This window comes from Oncorhynchus tshawytscha, linkage group LG10, assembly GCF_018296145.1.
Source record: "Oncorhynchus tshawytscha isolate Ot180627B linkage group LG10, Otsh_v2.0, whole genome shotgun sequence".
Classification (NCBI taxonomy): domain Eukaryota; kingdom Metazoa; phylum Chordata; class Actinopteri; order Salmoniformes; family Salmonidae; genus Oncorhynchus; species Oncorhynchus tshawytscha.
The window spans coordinates 66,164,450-66,181,003 of NC_056438.1; the positions used below are offsets into that span (position 1 = coordinate 66,164,450).

At 45.2% G+C, this 16,554-nt stretch overlaps 1 protein-coding gene across 3 annotated transcripts in view; it reads right to left on the reverse strand.

Annotated features, from left to right (window-relative positions):
• Positions 1 to 2,187: 2,187 nt before the first annotated feature.
• LOC112260683 (dynamin-3) overlaps positions 2,188 to 16,554 on the reverse strand; it is a 40,115-nt gene continuing 25,748 nt past the window's right edge. For 2 of the 3 annotated variants that reach the window (XM_042328861.1, XM_042328862.1), the window contains exons 15-22: positions 15,879 to 15,992; positions 10,653 to 10,762; positions 10,075 to 10,189; positions 8,254 to 8,259; positions 7,778 to 7,954; positions 6,265 to 6,491; positions 5,785 to 5,967; positions 2,188 to 4,035 (exon numbers count right to left, since the gene is read on the reverse strand). In XM_042328861.1, coding sequence (XP_042184795.1) covers positions 3,990 to 4,035; positions 5,785 to 5,967; positions 6,265 to 6,491; positions 7,778 to 7,954; positions 8,254 to 8,259; positions 10,075 to 10,189; positions 10,653 to 10,762; positions 15,879 to 15,992 — 978 coding nt within the window. In that variant the 3' untranslated portion in view covers positions 2,188 to 3,989. The remainder of the gene's footprint in view (positions 4,036 to 5,784; positions 5,968 to 6,264; positions 6,492 to 7,777; positions 7,955 to 8,253; positions 8,260 to 10,074; positions 10,190 to 10,652; positions 10,763 to 15,878; positions 15,993 to 16,554) is intronic. The other variant, XM_042328863.1, reaches the window with a different exon arrangement.

Here is a 16,554-nt window from a genome sequence, read left to right on the forward strand (position 1 = left end):
AACAGAAACAATACTGCCTGGGGAAGGAACATAAGGAAGGGCCAGATTAAGGGGAGGTATTTAGTGGACAAGATGGTGCCGGAGAACAAGGCTGACGTTTTACGTATTCCTAACTAATTGTGTTTTTTGTTAGTTTCTTTGCTTTGTTTGTAACTTATTTTGTACATAATGTTGCTGCTACCAACTTTTATGACCGAAAACATATTCTGGACATCAAGACTGCGATTACTCAAAACGGACTGGCAGAATCCTTTTTTGTCCGACGAGCCCGACTTGAATGATATACTGCTTCCGAGGGAACAGGCCCAGATCCCCGTAATTTGAAGAGAAGGCAGAGAAAAAGAGGCCAGAGGACGGGCTGCCTTCGGACAATTCGTAGGCGATCAAATAATCCCCCACTTCCTTCCATTCTAATAGCAAACGTGCAATCTTTTGAAAATAAAATCGATGACCTACATGGAAGATTAAACTACCAACGGGACATTCAAACTGTAATAGCTTATGCTTCATGTCTGAACGACAACATTATCAACATACAGTTAGCTGGTTATACGCCGTATCTGCAGGACAGAACAGCGGCGTCTGGTAAGACAAGGGGAGGTGGACTATGTAATTTTGTAAATAACAGCTGATGCACGATATGCAAGGAAGTCTCGAGGTTTTGCTCGCCTGAGGCAGAGTATCTCATGATAAGCTGTACACCACACTATCTACCTAGAGAGTTTTCATCTGTATTTTTCAAGGCTGTCTCCATACCACAACAGACTGATTCTGGCACTAAGACCGCACTGAATGAGCTGTATTCCGCAATAAGCAAACAGGAAAACGCTCACCCAGAGTAGCCGGGGACTTTAATGCAGGGAAACTTAAATCCGTCTTACCAAATGTCTATCAGCATGTTAAATGTGCAACCAAAGGGGAAAAAACTCTGGACCACCTTTACTCCACACACAGAGACACATAAAAAGCTCTCCCTCGCCCTCCATTTGGCAAATCTGAACATAATTCTATCCTCCTGATTCCTGCTCACAAGCAAAAATTAAAGCAGGAAGCACCAGTGACTAGTTCAATAAAAAAGTGGTCAGACGAAGCAGATGCTAAGCTACAGGACTGTTTTACTGCATACAATAGCTGTAGGATTGACAGAGGCATTGAGGGGAGTTAGAGGGACATAAATTGCATGTTCTTACATGATGACTGCTAATACCCCTGGGCCAATGTACATTTGCAGCAGCACTACAACAGCTCAGCGACACAATGGTGGGGATTATCTGAGCAGGGCCTGGGTCATGGATAAGTCATTGTCTCAATGCAGCCTTGAAATGCGCGGACAGAGTCCAGGAGCTAGGATGATTTGATGGACTCCATAATTCCTGTAGAGCATCTTCTGTTTCCAAAAATTGTCAAAGTTATCTATAAAAGTTATGGCAGCAGAGCTACAGTAGTCTTTTAGCCAGGTGTGTAATGTCAGTAGCCTGCAGAATCTTTCACAGCCGTGGCCCATTGATGGTACCGGGCCTGAAATAATTGGCCGCTTTTTGGAATCTTTCATCCTTAGAATCAGTTCTTTAAAATCAATTTTCAGCAGTTCCGAGCTAGCCCTCCTAATGTCGTTTGTCCCCACATGGACAAGTTGGAGCTTTCAACAGAAAAATATGTATTCCGAGTTGCTTTATTTTCTCATTGTCTTTTAGAAATAGCCCAGCTATGACAATAACAAAATTATTCTGTACATATTACAACTTTTTTTTTAAACGTAGTCTACTCTGTGTAGAACAGTACTTCATGTCAAAAGAAAAACAAAAGTGATGCAATGCAACTCAATGCAGATGAGGACGTGTTCATCTGCCTGATAATAAGTGACGGCCTGCAGTTACTTATGGCTAACCAGCGCCATCTTCTGGGAAAATAAGTGTACTGTTCCTGTCTGTATAACTATCATTATAGATCATGGTGATGATAGCCTAATAAATCCACCACAATAAAATCAGTTGATTTTAGTTGAGTTTCATATCTGATTCATTTAAACAAACCTTCTGTCTTAGTATTATGTGCAGTGCAGTCTGTGAATGTCCTTTCAACAACTTGTATGTTCAGCTACTGTTTCCAGTGGAGGGGCTAATAGTTTAGCCTGCATGGGTTAATCAGATTAATACATTTTGAAGAGAAACATTTTGGACAAAGGGAAAGTGGGAGGGGAATAGTTTATTGAAGAGAGATACAGACACACAGAAAGAAAAGAACCACTGTTGCAATTCAATTCCCAATTAATCTAAATCCTCCTACATACAATATATTTTCATAACTATAGGAACCACATTGTTGATGTTCTGCTTGATATTGTATGATTTCCTTTCTATAATTAACTTTGGCAATACAGACTTGTAACTCATGCCACTATGGCGGTCTAATTGATCTATTTAGAGAAGTAGAGCGAGAGAACACTAGAGACATTGAGAGAACAAGTGCTAGATTGTAACAAGGTCATTATAGTCAACAGTCACCTCTGTATAATTAATACCTTGGTGTGTATGTATGTACTGCAGAACACAGTCTCAAAAGAGGACCACATACATACACAATAACAAACTGACAGAGAGCACTTTACACAAATCCACCTTAAGCTCTGGGCACAGTGGCTGACTGGACTCGGGACTGGGGAGGAAGAGGGAGAGGAGAAAAGGAGAGGACGGGGAGAGGAGGAGGACAGTGAGAGAAGGATATGTTTTACACAGTTCTGAAGTGGCATGTGATCAGTCATGAACACAGGGGAGGTTTGAATCCAACCTGAGGCAAAGGCTAAATGGAGAATGTCACTGTTCTCAGTCACACAGAGATATGTATCTTCCCATAATTGTGTCCGGTAATATCAGTGTATTTCTCTGTCTCTCTGTGTGTTGGGAATACTTCCTTCCATCTCGCCAGCCAGCCTCTGTGAGTTTGAGCTTAAAGGTGTGAGGAAGATCTCCACTTGACCAGTGATACAGTAGATACAGGCATACCATTTATTGAGGCTGTTTTGCTTTGAACAATGTCCTCAGCCTTGTTCTATGTGTATTGACTGCTACTACAACACAGGAACAAATCACACAGTAATCCAACATCAAATTAGTCCCAAGGGTCTTGATTTATTAACAGCTTACAACTCAAACATCAAACCAACGTGCAGACAGACAATACATGCACACGTGTTGGCACACTCTCACACACATATATATGCACAAATATACGCACACACTTACATTCACACACACACGCACACACACTCCACTAAGACATATTCTTTCCTCTCTAAGAGAAGAACGAACACCTAGCCAATAACCCACAGAAAGAAGGTGTTGTACAATATGTAATATATGATACTAAAACTAACTTGGCCTAGATAGGCCAATTAGTCCCCCTCCCCACACACACACACACACACACACACACACACACACACACACACACACACACACACACACACACACACACACACACACACACACACACACACACACATGCAATAAAAGCAACCTATGTGCCATGCTGCATTTTGGAGTGGGTAGGGCAGTGCCACTGCTGAGCATAGATATGTAGAGAAGCAGCAAGTGGGGTCTAGGTGGAGATGGGTGGAGGGTGAGGATGGGGTTCTAGGGACAGCAAGTTGGGTTCTAGGTAAGGGAGATGGAGGTTTTCTAGGGGCTGAAACTCAGTCGGAACTGGATCTGCTAAACAGACCTGGACCACAGGTGAGCACAAGCACACATACAGAAAGATACACCACAAGACAAGCACCATACTGTACATAGATACATGGACATCGATCGTCACCTGGCGTGAGGTCAGGGGTCAGGGACAGAGGGCAAAAGGTTCAATGTCTGCACTATGTAAAGGATAGACAGAAGAGGGGCTTGTGGAGGATAGGGGGAATGGGGTTGGTATGGGGACGGATGAGCGCTAGGGGATGAGCGCTAGGCCCTTAAGAGATCACAAGCTCCTTTGACTGCTTAAGATGGGGGGACATTTCTTGTTGGAGAAGGAGGAGGTCGCCGACTGGGGGCGGGGGAGGAAGGGAGGGTGGGAGGGCAGTAGTGTTTAGAGGACGAAGTATGACAGAGAGAGAGAGAGAGAGAGAGAAGAGAGTAGGAGAGTTGGAGAGAAGCAGAGAGTTAAGTTAGTTGAAAAAGGGTTAAAAACAGGCCATTAGCAATAGCATAAAGGACAGGTGTTAAAAGAGAAATAGTGACTTCAGAGAAAGAAACAGAGAAAAAGTGGCATCCTGAATTTGGAAGTGGTGTTGAGAAATACTTCAGCTGGTGGACTTCCTTGCTTCAGTAACCACAAACTACTGGAATGTGTTTGTGTGTTTTAGTTGATCGATACTGAACAAGAATATAAACGCAACATGCAACAATAAAAAAAAAAAATGTATTTGGTCATTTGTATTAAGGATCCCCATTAGCTGCTGCCAAGGCAGGGGTCCAGCAACATTAAGGCAGTTATACAATTTTAAAAACCTTACAATACATTCACAACAGACTTCACAACACATTAAGTGTGTGCCCTCAGGCCCCTACTCTACAGTTACAGCTCATATAAGGAAATCAGTCAATTTAAATAAATTCATTAGGCCCGAATCTATGGATTTCACATGACTGGGCAGAGGTGCAGCCATGGATGGGTCTGGGAGGGCATAGGCCCATCCACTTGGGAGCCAGGCCCAGCCAATCAGAATGAGTTGTTCCCCACAAAAGGGCTTTATTACAGACAGGAATACTCCTCAGTTTCATCAGCTGTCTGGGTGGCTGGTCTCAGAATATCCCGCAGGTGAAGAAACCGGATGTGGAGGTCCTGGGCTGGCGTGTTTACACGTGGTCGGTTGGATGTACTGCTAAAATCTCTAAAATGACGTTGGAGGGGGCTTATGATAGAGAAATGAACATTCAATTCTCTGGCAACAGCTCTGGTGGACATTCCTGCAGTCAGCATGTCAATTGCACACTCCCTCAACTTGAGACATCTGTGGCATTGTGTTGTGTGACAAAACTGTACATTTTAGAGTGGCCTCTTATTGTCCCCAGCACAAGGTGCACCTGTTTAATGATCATGCTGTTTTACCAGCTTCTTGATATGCCACACCTGTCAGGTGGATGGATTATCTTGGTAAAGGAGAAATGCTCACTAACAGGGATGTAACAGAAATAAGCTTTTTGTACGTTTGGAACATTTCTGGGATCTTTTATTTCAGCTCATGAAACATGTGGCCAACACTTTACATGTTGCGTTTACATTTTTGTTCAGTATAATAACCCTTAAAATATTCCCCTTTAAATTAGACAGTGGAACTTCTATACATGATGTAGGGAGCTGAGTCAGGTTATATGGTCAGGAAAAACTGATCGTTACCACTAGTAATGGGTACCAAATAGTGTTCAGTGTATCTATCAGTTGAGGCTAGCGAAGGCAGGACGGCTCATAATAATGTCTGGAACGGAGCAAATGGAATGGCATCAAACACATAGAAACCATGTCTTTGATGTATTTGATACCGTCCCACTTATTACGCTCCAGCCATTACCACCAACCCGTCCTCCCCAATTAAGGTGCCACCTACCTCCTGTGGTCTCTATGTATACATACTGTATCAGACCCTTTAATCTAAAGGCCAAAGCAATTTACAATGAGTGCATACATTTTTAGTTTGTGATCCCTGTGTGAATTAAACCCTTGCTCTTAGTACACACGATCATGCTCTGACCAACTGAGCCATAAAGGAGCACATAGGCCCTGGGCTGGCCTCACCTGGGGATGCTGGGAGGGGCCCGGTTGGGGCGGCTGGGGACCTGGGGGCTATCAGCACTGTTGTTGAAGGGCCCCAGGGGTCCTGGGCGGTTAGGAGGGGGTGGAGCCCCTCGCCCCCCTCCGGGACTAGGGCGCTGGCCTGATGACATCCTCCTGGAACCAGTGGGGCTGGTTGGAGGAGACCTGGGGGGGTGGAGATATGGCCCTCAGTGACCTCTCGTGTATGACATATTCTTGACATAACAGATAATATAGACTTAACTATTTATGATTTCCTTTTTTTATTTCGCAACACTATCCAAGTAAAAAATTTAATAATAATAATAACATAGTCTTCTTGGAAATCAGTGCAAACCCGGGTCTCCTGCTGGCCAATCCCAACATCTTCACCATTATTAGAACAAGAGTTGACTCCACTACACTTAGATCAATGTCTAGGGTCTAGGGTAGTCCTTCTCAATGGACTACCAGGATGCCTACCTGTTGCCGCCTCCACTGCGCCAGTCGTTCACGGGCGGCGGCATGGGGGTGGAGATGGTGGTGGTGGAGATGTCTCCTATGATGGCCAGGGCCTCCTTCAGGGACTGGTGGGTCCTGAGGACCTCATCCCTCCTCTGGACCTGCTCCTGGGACTCATCCATCAGGGCACCCTGGTCCCCGGCTGAGTACAGCTGGGCCAGCAGCTCCGCGTTGATGAAGTCCTTCACCTGGTGGCAGGAGAGAGAATTGATGGATAAATCAATCACTCATTCAGATATGTTTATAAAGCCCTTATTACAACAATAATTGTCAGCTAGTGCTTTACGGTAACCCAGCCTGTTTGATTTACCAATGCAGAAAGTCTGGAACCAATAGGACCCTGAACAGTTTCTACTTCCAAGCCATTAGACTGCTAAACTAGACTGCTAAATAGCTAATCAAACGGCTACCTGTACTATATGCATTGACTCACTTTACCCCTTTTCTATATGTACATAGCTACCTCAATTACATCATACCCCTACACATTGACTCGTTACAGCTACTCCCTGTGTATAGCCATGTCTATATAGCCATCAGGCTGCATCACATCTGGCTGTGATTGGGAGTTCCGTAGGGCGGTACACAATTGGCCCAGCGGCATCCGGGTTTGGCCGGGGTAGGCTATCATTGTAAATAAGAATTTGTTTTTAACTGACTTGCCTAGAGAAATAAAGGTTAAATAAAATAATAAAAATATTACCTCGTACCGCTACACATCAACTCGGTATTGGTACTCCCTGTATAGAGCCATGTTATTACCTGGTACTCTCAGTATAGAGCCATGTTATTACCTGGTACTCCCTGTATAGAGCCATGTTATTACCTGGTACTCCCTGTATAGAGCCATGTTATTACCTGGTACTCTCAGTATAGAGCCATGTTATTACCTGGTACTCCCTGTATAGAGCCATGTTATTACCTGGTACTCTCAGTATAGAGCCATGTTATTACCTGGTACTCCCTGTATAGAGCCATGTTATTACCTGGTACTCTCAGTATAGAGCCATGTTATTACCTGGTACTCCCTGTATAGAGCCATGTTATTACCTGGTACTCTCAATATATAGCCATGTTATTACCTGGTACTCTCAGTATAGAGCCATGTTATTACCTGGTACTCCCTGTATAGAGCCATGTTATTACCTGGTACTCCCTGTATATAGCCATCATATTACCTCGTACTTTCCTGTATATAGCAATGTTATTACCTGGTACTTCCTGTATATTGCCATGTTATTACCTGGTACTTCCTGTATATATTTAACTTTCCATCGGTCTACAACTGTTGTTTATGTGACAAATAAAATCTGATTTGATTTAGCTTGCCTAGCACAAAGAAACCATTAGAATAATCTAAAAAGTTGCCCACCAGTCAGGCTCAAGCTGACGCTGAAGGTATTTTAAAGATTTCAACTACCATTTGAACCCAGTTCTGATAGCACTACGCCAGCGTGAAGCAGAGGTCTCTTACATTGCTGATCATGAGGTGCATAATGGTCTTGGGCATGAGGTCGCGGATGCACTTGTTGACGATGGCCATGTAGGAGTCGACCAGGTTGCGGATGGTTTCCACTTTTCGCTCCAGCTGAGGGTCCATGGAAAAGTTGTCCTGGGACGAGGACGAGGAGCCGCCGCCCTCACTCTCCACCTGGAGGAAAAGGGCTTTTAGTTTTAACACACCTGTATTTAGCAATACAGAGCTAGTGGTTTGCATCTTTAGATGCAGAAAAATTGTGTTTATCAATGACAAATAATAATAACTTTATTTGTAGTGCGCTTTTCATTACAAACGGAAATCACAAAGCTCTGTACATCAGAAACAACCATAGCACATGCTTTTAAAAAGGGCTAAAATCTTTTAACAAAAATGAGTTACAAGTACGAATAGCATATCAACAAAATGTAGCCTACAGCTATTGTGACTAGTTACATCATCTTCACACTTACATCAATCTTCAGGGAGAAAGACAGAGAGGATGGAGAGATTAAAGTGATATGATGAGTCACTTGGGAAGTGATAGGAGAGATATGACTTTTTTAAATTGTAAAAGCATACAGTACCAGTCAAAAGTTTGGACACACCTACTCATTTAAGTGTATTTCTTTATTTGTACTATTTTCAACATTGTAGAATAATATTAAAGACATCAAAACACACATGGAATCATGTAGTGACCAAAAAAGTGTTAAACTAATCTAAATCTATTTTATATTTGAGAAACTTCAAAGTTGCCAATCTTTGCCTTGATGACAGCTTTGCACACTCTTAGTAGTCAGCTGGAATGCATTTCAATTAACAGGTGTACCTTGTTAAAAGTACATTTGTGGAATTGATTTTCTTCTTAATGGATATGACCCATCAGTTGTGTTGTGACAAGGTAGGGGTGGTATACAGAAGATGGCCCTATTTGGTAGAAGACCAAGTCCATAATATGGCAAGAACAGCTCAAATAAGCAAAGAGAAATGACAGTCCATCATTACTTTAAGACATGAAGGTCAGTCAAAGCGGAACATTTCTAGAAATGTGAAAGTTATTTCAAGTGCAGTCGCAAAAACCATCAAGCGCTATGATGAAACTGGCTCTCATGAGGACCGCCACAGGAAAGGAAAACCCAATTACCTCTGGTGCAGAGAAGTTCATTAGTTACCAGCCTCAGAAACTGAAGCCCAAATAAATGCTTCAGAGTTCAAGTAACAGACACATCTCAACATCAACTTTTCAGAGGAGACTGTGTGAATCAGGCCTTCATGGTTGAATTGCTGCAAAGAAACCACTATTAAAGGACACAAATAATAAGAGGAGACTTGCTTGGGCCAAGAAACCAGAGCAATGGACATTAGACCGGTGGAAATATGGTGTGATGGAGTGGGGGTGCTTTGCTGGGGACACTGTCAGTGATTTATTTAGAATTCAAGGCACACTTAACCAGCATGGCTACCACAGCATTCTGCATCGATACACCATCCCATCTGGTTCGCGCTTAGTGGAACTATCATATGGTTTTCAACAAAACAATGACCCAACTCACCCCCAGGCTGTGTAAGGACTATTTTATTTGACCAAGAAGGAGAGTGATGGAGTGCTGCATCAGATGTCCTGGCCTCCACAATCACCTGACCATTGAGATGGTTTGGGATGAGTTGGAGCCAACAAGTACTCAGCATATGTGGGAACTCTTTCAAGACTGTTGGAAAAGCATTCCAGGTGAAGCTGGATGAGAGAATGCCAAGAGTCTGCAAAGCTGTCATCCATGCAAAGGGTGGGGCTACTTTGAAGAATCTCAAATATAAAATATATTTTCATTTGTTTAACACTTTTTTGGTTATTACATGATTCCATTCTTCACTATTCTTCTACAATGTGGAAAATAGTAAATATAAAGAAAAACCCTAGAATGAGTAGGTGTGTCCAAATGTTTGACTGGTACTGTATACTGGATTGTACATTCAAAATGCATATTTAGCAATGTACATTACCATGCAAGCACACAGGTTTAAGAAAAATTAATAAATAATAAGAATAGATATGACAGAAGTGCAACATGGGAAGGGAGTGAGGGGTAGTCATGGGTAATACGTAAGATGTGGTAGACAGGAGTTACAGTGAGTCAGTGACTAATATGGGGTGACAGGAAGTGGTCACTGTGGTGGGCACCAGGGTCGAGGTCAATTCCATTTAGATTCAGCCAATTCGGCTGGCTTTGTGAATAGACTGAATGGAAATGGAATTGTCCCCAACGCTGGTGGCCCGTGCAGCAGTCACTCACATTGGAAGATCTTTCGGGGTAGACCCCAGCGCGTAGGAGAGAAGCCCTCCAACTGTCCACCTCATCCTGAGTGTCACAGGCCAGCTCCAGGAAACGGTTGTCCTTGTACACGTTCCTGTCGGACCACAACACGGGGGAGGGGAGGAGGAAGTTAGATACACTGCTTCCAGGTCCCCTTAGGGGTCAAGGCAGGGGGTGGCAGGCCCATCTAGTTAAATAAAGCCTAGGAAGAGAAGAAGCCCACCAGCCACATTGGTTTCTGTCTTCCTGTACAGTTTGTGTTATTAGTAGTAGTACCAAAGTAAGAATATTTAAAGTAAAAGTACACTTAGAAAAAAAGGTGCTATCTACAGTAGAACCTAAAAGGGTTCTTCGGCTGTCCGCATAGGTGAACTCTTTGAATAACCATTTTTGGTTCCAGGTAGAACCCTTAAGGGTTTCACAGAGGGTTCTACCTGGAAAACAGACAGAGTTCTACATGGAACCAAAAAGGTTCCCCTAAGGGCACAGCCGAAGAACCCTTGTGTACCGCTACAATATTAAAAGTTAACTCTATTAGGATGTGTCTGGTTCCAGACCTCTGCTCGGTGTTGAAGATGGCGAAGGCGTGCTTGCTGGACATAAAGCCTTTCTCCACGTCTCGCACCTTCAGGTTGTCAAGAGGGAGCATGTATTTCTTCTCCTTCTCCTGAGAAACACAAACAGAAAGGAAGAGGCCATCAGGTTTGACAATAGAAACAAGCAAATGCAAAGAACCATAGCATGGAAATGCATACTTCTTTTCTGATTACTGTCTGATCTTTGTGTGTCAAATGATGTATATTTTTTGGTTCGATTTTTAATCAAGAGGTTGGCTTAATTGGGCGACTTGGGCGACGATCCAGGGAAAAGAGAGAGAAGGGGAATGTGGAGACAAGGAGAGGGAGAATTTAGGGGGAGCGCAGGGGAGAGGAGAGAGGGTGGGGGAGCACAGAGGGGGAGATAGAGGGGAGGTGGAAAAAGGGAAGAATAATGAGAGTGAGAGGTAGAGCGGGGCAGGAGAGGGAGGGTAAGGGAGAGAGAAAGAGAAAGCCTACATGTGGAAGTCATTAGTGTGTTGGTCAAGACACAGTCGTTCTCCATGGTACATCTGTAAGGGAGGGGGACCTGGGGCTGGAGGAAACCTTCTGGCTATGGGATGAGGGAGGGGGGCCTGGGGCTGGGGCTGGAGGAAACCTTCTGGCTATGGGATGAGGGAGGGGGCCTGGGGCTGGGGCTGGAGGAAACCTTCTGGCTATGGGATGAGGGAGGGGGCCTGGGGCTGGGGCTGGAGGAAACTTTCTGGCTACGGGAGGTGGAGCTGGGGCTGGAGGAAACCTGGCTACGGGAGAGGGAGCTGGGGCTGGAGGAAACCTTCTGGCTACGGGAAAGGGAGCTGGTGCTGGAGGAAACCTTCTGGCTACGGGAGAGGGAGCTGGGGCTGGAGGAAACCTTCTGGCTATGGGATGAGGGAGGGGGCCTGGGGCTGGGGCTGGAGGAAACTTTCTGGCTACAGGAGGTGGAGCTGGGGCTGGAGGAAACCTGGCTACGGGAGAGGGAGCTGGGGCTGGAGGAAACCTTCTGGCTACGGGAGAGGGAGCTGGTGCTGGAGGAAACCTTCTGGCTACGGGAGAGGGAGCTGGGGCTGGAGGAAACCTTCTGGCTACGGGAGATGGAGCTGGGGCTGGGGCCTGGGGCTGGGGCTGGAGGAAACTTTCTGGCTACAGGAGGTGGAGATGGGGCTGGAGGAAACCCTGGCTACGGGAGGTGGAGCTGGGGCTGGAGGAAACCTTCTGGCTACGGGAGAGGGAGATGGGGCTGGAGGAAACCTTCTAGCTACGGGAGAGGGAGCTGGTGCTGGAGGAAACCCTTTGGCTACGGGAGATGGAGCTGGGCTGGAGGAAACCTTCTGGCTACGGGAGGTGGAGCTGGGGCTTGAGGAAACCTTTTGGCTACGGGAGGGGAGCTGGGCTGGAGGAGACCTTCTGGCTACGGGAGAGGGAGCTGGGCTGGAGGAAACCTTCTTGCTACGGGAGGGGGAGCTGGGCTGGAAGAAACCTTTTTGCTACGGGAGGTGGAGCTGGGCTGGAGGAAACCTTCTTGCTACGGGAGGTGGAGCTGGGCTGGAGGAAACCTTCTGGCTATGGAAACACAGATGTGGAGAAACACAGGGGACTCAGGGGACTCAGGGGACTCATCAGAAGAAACAGAGGGCTGCTTGTCTGGATAACACTGAGCATGACAAAGTTTTAAAGGTGGGTGCAACAAGTCAAGATGGAGAGTAAAAAGTCATGTAAAATTCTCCATAACTCAATCCATCCATCTCTCCATCACTCAATTCATCCATCTCTCCATCACTCAATCCATCCATCTCTCCATCCTCACCATCTCAATTCTTCACTCTCACATTCTCTCTCTTTCTCTCTCTATCTCTCTCTCTATTAACCCTCCCCCTCTTATTTCTTCAATATTTTTTCTTTCCATTCCAGAGGGGCCCACTTCCTGCCTGATTTGTCGGGTAAGGAGGTTGAGAGAGGGATAGAGAGAGAGGGAGAGGTAGAGAGAGAGAGTGAGAAAAGGAGAGAGAGGGGGGGAGAGATTAAATGACAGCCTGGTGTTGACTTAACATCTGCTACCGCTTAACAGTACAGAGAGACAGAGAGAAGGAGGGAAGGAGGGAAGGAGGGAAGGAGGGAAGGAGGGAAGGAGGGAGAGAAGGGGGCAGGAGGGAAGGAGAGAAGGAGAGGAGGGAAGGAGGGAGGGAGGGGAAGAACTTCCAGAGTGAAGTTAAGAAAGAGAGGGAGACCTGAAGAAGAAACAAAACGAAGGATTTAGAAAACTGGAACAACAGAGGTGCCTAGATCTGACCCCTGCAAAGCCATGGTAGGGTATTACTAGACAAAACAATGGGAGTAGAAAATGAGAAATGAAAAATACACTTTGCAGACCTCTCTAGTTTGTATTCCCCAAGGGGTCACTCCAACCCATATATGGCCACACGGGTCCCTCCCTCTTCCTCCATCTCTCTCACTCTCTTTCCCTCCCTTTCTCTTTCCCTCTCTCTTTTTTGTAATATCCCCTCCCAGAGTGCTTAGCCAGTCTGTCCCGGTCGGTCATCTGAGTGAATGTGCCACGTCAAGCCTGGATACTCTGCCTGGCCGGCATGACCCAAACGGACCGCGATGGGAGCGACACACAGAAACACAATAAACAAAAAACCTAACGAGAGAGGGGGAGAAGAGGTGACGCAGACTGGTGAAAAGAAAACAGTGATTTTGGGGATCGGGTGGGGGTTCCCTACTTCTTGATGCCAAAATGGAGGAGGATGAGGGAGGAAGGCAAAGAGCAGCAACCGTGCAGCCCTACTGCCTCTGGAATGGCCTGACACTCTGAGTCTGTCTATCCGGCTCCGTCCTCCCAGTGTTCAGACTACCTGTTCATTGTCATACTGGTGTACAGTAGTCTGCACATTGGTTAGACTGGGCAGGGAAGCACTTCTCTTCTCTTTGGGGAAACATTGGCTTTCAAGGAGTGGGTTTGATTAGCCACACTCCACCATGGAGTATCTTCCAGAGCTGCCTGCTCGTCTCTGCTTCCTCCTTTACTGTGTGTGTTAACTATCGGTTCTCACTAGGGCATCCTATTTGTACTTTGTGGCTGTTGTAACTGCATTTTTTTAAACACTTATTTTATTTATGCAACACGTGTATAACATCAGTTTCCTGAAGATAATGCCTATGCTATAACAAAGTTGTTTTTTTCATAGTCAGGTCTAGACCAATGTGTTGTAATGTCTTTGAAACAGTCTTTCTGCTAAATGTACAGAACAACAGTAATAGAAATGTATAGGCTCCCTTGCACAAAGAATTCAGCCCTGATTGGCTCTGGTGCAGTAAAGGGAGGAGCAGCAGCGGCTCCATAGAATCAGACACAGAACAGTGGTCAACCCATCCATCAACTCCTGCTTCAAATACAAACACATACTTCTAGTACTTCATTGGGGTTGGGCGGTTACAGTAACTATGTAGCCTAAATATACAGTCAAACTCATAGTGATTAAATATAATAGTAAATCATTTCATTCTGTGATCAAACTATTGTGTGAAAGATGTTCTTCATATTGCCCAGGGTGTGCAAGCGGAAATCAGCGAGAAATATTACTTCACTGATGATATAATAAACCAGCGAGGGGAGTGGCCTGGTGGTTTGGTAGTTTGGTGGGGTTAGTAGATGGCGGTGTTGAGAGGATGTATAGGAATCAGTGGTATTGTTGGGGTAAAGTACCGTATTGGGGTTGTATACTGTATAGAGATTGGAATTAGCGGTGGGTGTAGTATGCTTGCTAGGATTAGCAATGGTGTTGGGAATGCTTTTACTGCACTGTTAGGGTGGTATTTCAGAGGCTGTGGGTTGGTATTGTTGATAGATGGTTTGCATAATGAAGGGGTATTTTACTGTACTGTTAGGGTGGTATTTCAGAGGCTGTGGGTTGGCATTGCTGATAGATGGTTTGGATATTGAAGGGGTGTTGGGTTCAGAAACAGAGAGGGAGGAATATTGTCATTTAATAGGGGATTTCTCCCCACTGAATCATTGGAGGCTGATGTTTGGATTAAAAACTTGCCAAGAATGTGTGCTGTTCCAGAGAAACTGCCAACTGCACCAAGAAAGAGGCGGGGGGGTGCAGAGCTAGAGTGTGTGTGTGTCTAATCAAGTGTGTGTGTGTGTGTGTGTGTGTGTGTGTGTGTGTGTGTGTGTGTGTGTGTGTGTGTGTGTGTGTGTGTGTGTGTGTGTGTGTGTGTGTGTGTGTGTGTGTGTGTGTAGAATAAATATACAGTAAAACGCACAAGGAAAGTAAAGAAATGCTTGGTTGAATGTCAGAACTGCTTCAGAGTCAATGGAACTTGAGAATGTCTACGATCCACCCAGTTAATGTCTATACCTATTAATAATCAAATAATGCCTTATAAAGCCAACACATTACCGTTTTTGTGTAAATGTGTGTGTTTGTATAATGTGTGTGAGTATGTGTGACCAGTGGTTTGATTTGGGATTGTTCCAGTTGTGCAAAAGAAAACCAAATGCCTTAACTCCCAACGGAGTGAGAGAGGAGAGGTGGAGAGAGAGAAAGAGAGACAGAAAGAAAAGATGGGGAAACTCAAAGACAGACAAAGTGGGCGAGACAGCTGATAGGGTCACAAACAGTCCACATAGTTTAATCCTCTCTATGTTCAGAATGTGGTCAATACACAGCCATATTCACTGGACAGGACTCAAAAGTATTTTATATCCTCTTCCCGCTCTCTCTTTCTATGACCTATGGATGTCATCTGCTGACCAGTGCATGGATTGGCTGACTCCGGGAGTTGCCGTGTGTCTGCCTGTCTACACTTGCTGTGCAGAACTTCCTGGAACCTGTACAGCAGGCACAGACAGGCAGACAGACACCAGCCCACCAAGCTATGATGAACGCAACATTCAGTCAATCAAGGAGCACCCTGCATCTCAAGGGGAGGGGAAACCCCACTGAAGAGCCAATGGGGAACCACCGTTGAGTTGTGATTCAGTGAGTAGTCAGAAGGTATGATTTATAAAATGTCCTCTACAGATATATCAAACAAAAGAGACTCTTAAACCATTTGTTTACCCTGTCCTCCCTTCTGCCAGACATTAACCAGAAATGATGTTCCAATCCACCAACACCAGAAATCTAGCCATAAACTGCATCAAACTTACTGTGATTGACTACCGTACTAACCCACCCTGAAGAGGGTTGACTAACTCACCTCATCATCCTTAAACCAGGACAGGCTCTCAGCGGTCAGGACAAACCAGTACTCCTTGGCCCCACCTTTAATGATGCTGATGTTGTTGATGGTTAGCCAGCCCTTACGGATGACCTGTAGAGAGGGTAGGGGGCAGAGGTCAGAGGTTAGAGAACAGGGATTAAGAGATGGGGCTATAGTGGTGGTGGGTGTTGTGATTGTCAGGAAGAAAATTCTGACAGGTTTAAAGGCACTGAACAGTTGTCAGGTCAACACAGAAGCTAAACCTACTGTACCCATCCTCCACTGATTACACATTCTGTCAAACCTGGCTTGCTAGGCTACTATACGTAACCAAACCTGGCTTGCTAGGCTACTATACGTAACCAAACCTGGCTTGCTAGGCTACTATACGTAACCAAACCTGGCTTGCTAGGCTACTATACATAACCAATCCTGGCTTGCTAGGCTACTATATGTAACTAAACCTGGCTTGCTAGGCTACTATATGTAACCAAACCTGGCTTGCTAGGCTACTATATGTAACCAAACCTGGCTTGCTAGGCTACTATATGTAACCAAACCTGGCTTGCTAGGCTACTATATGTAACTAAACCTGGCTTGCTAGGCTACTATACATAACCAAACCTGGCTTGCTAGGCTACTATATGGAACCAAACCTGGCTTGCTAGGCTAC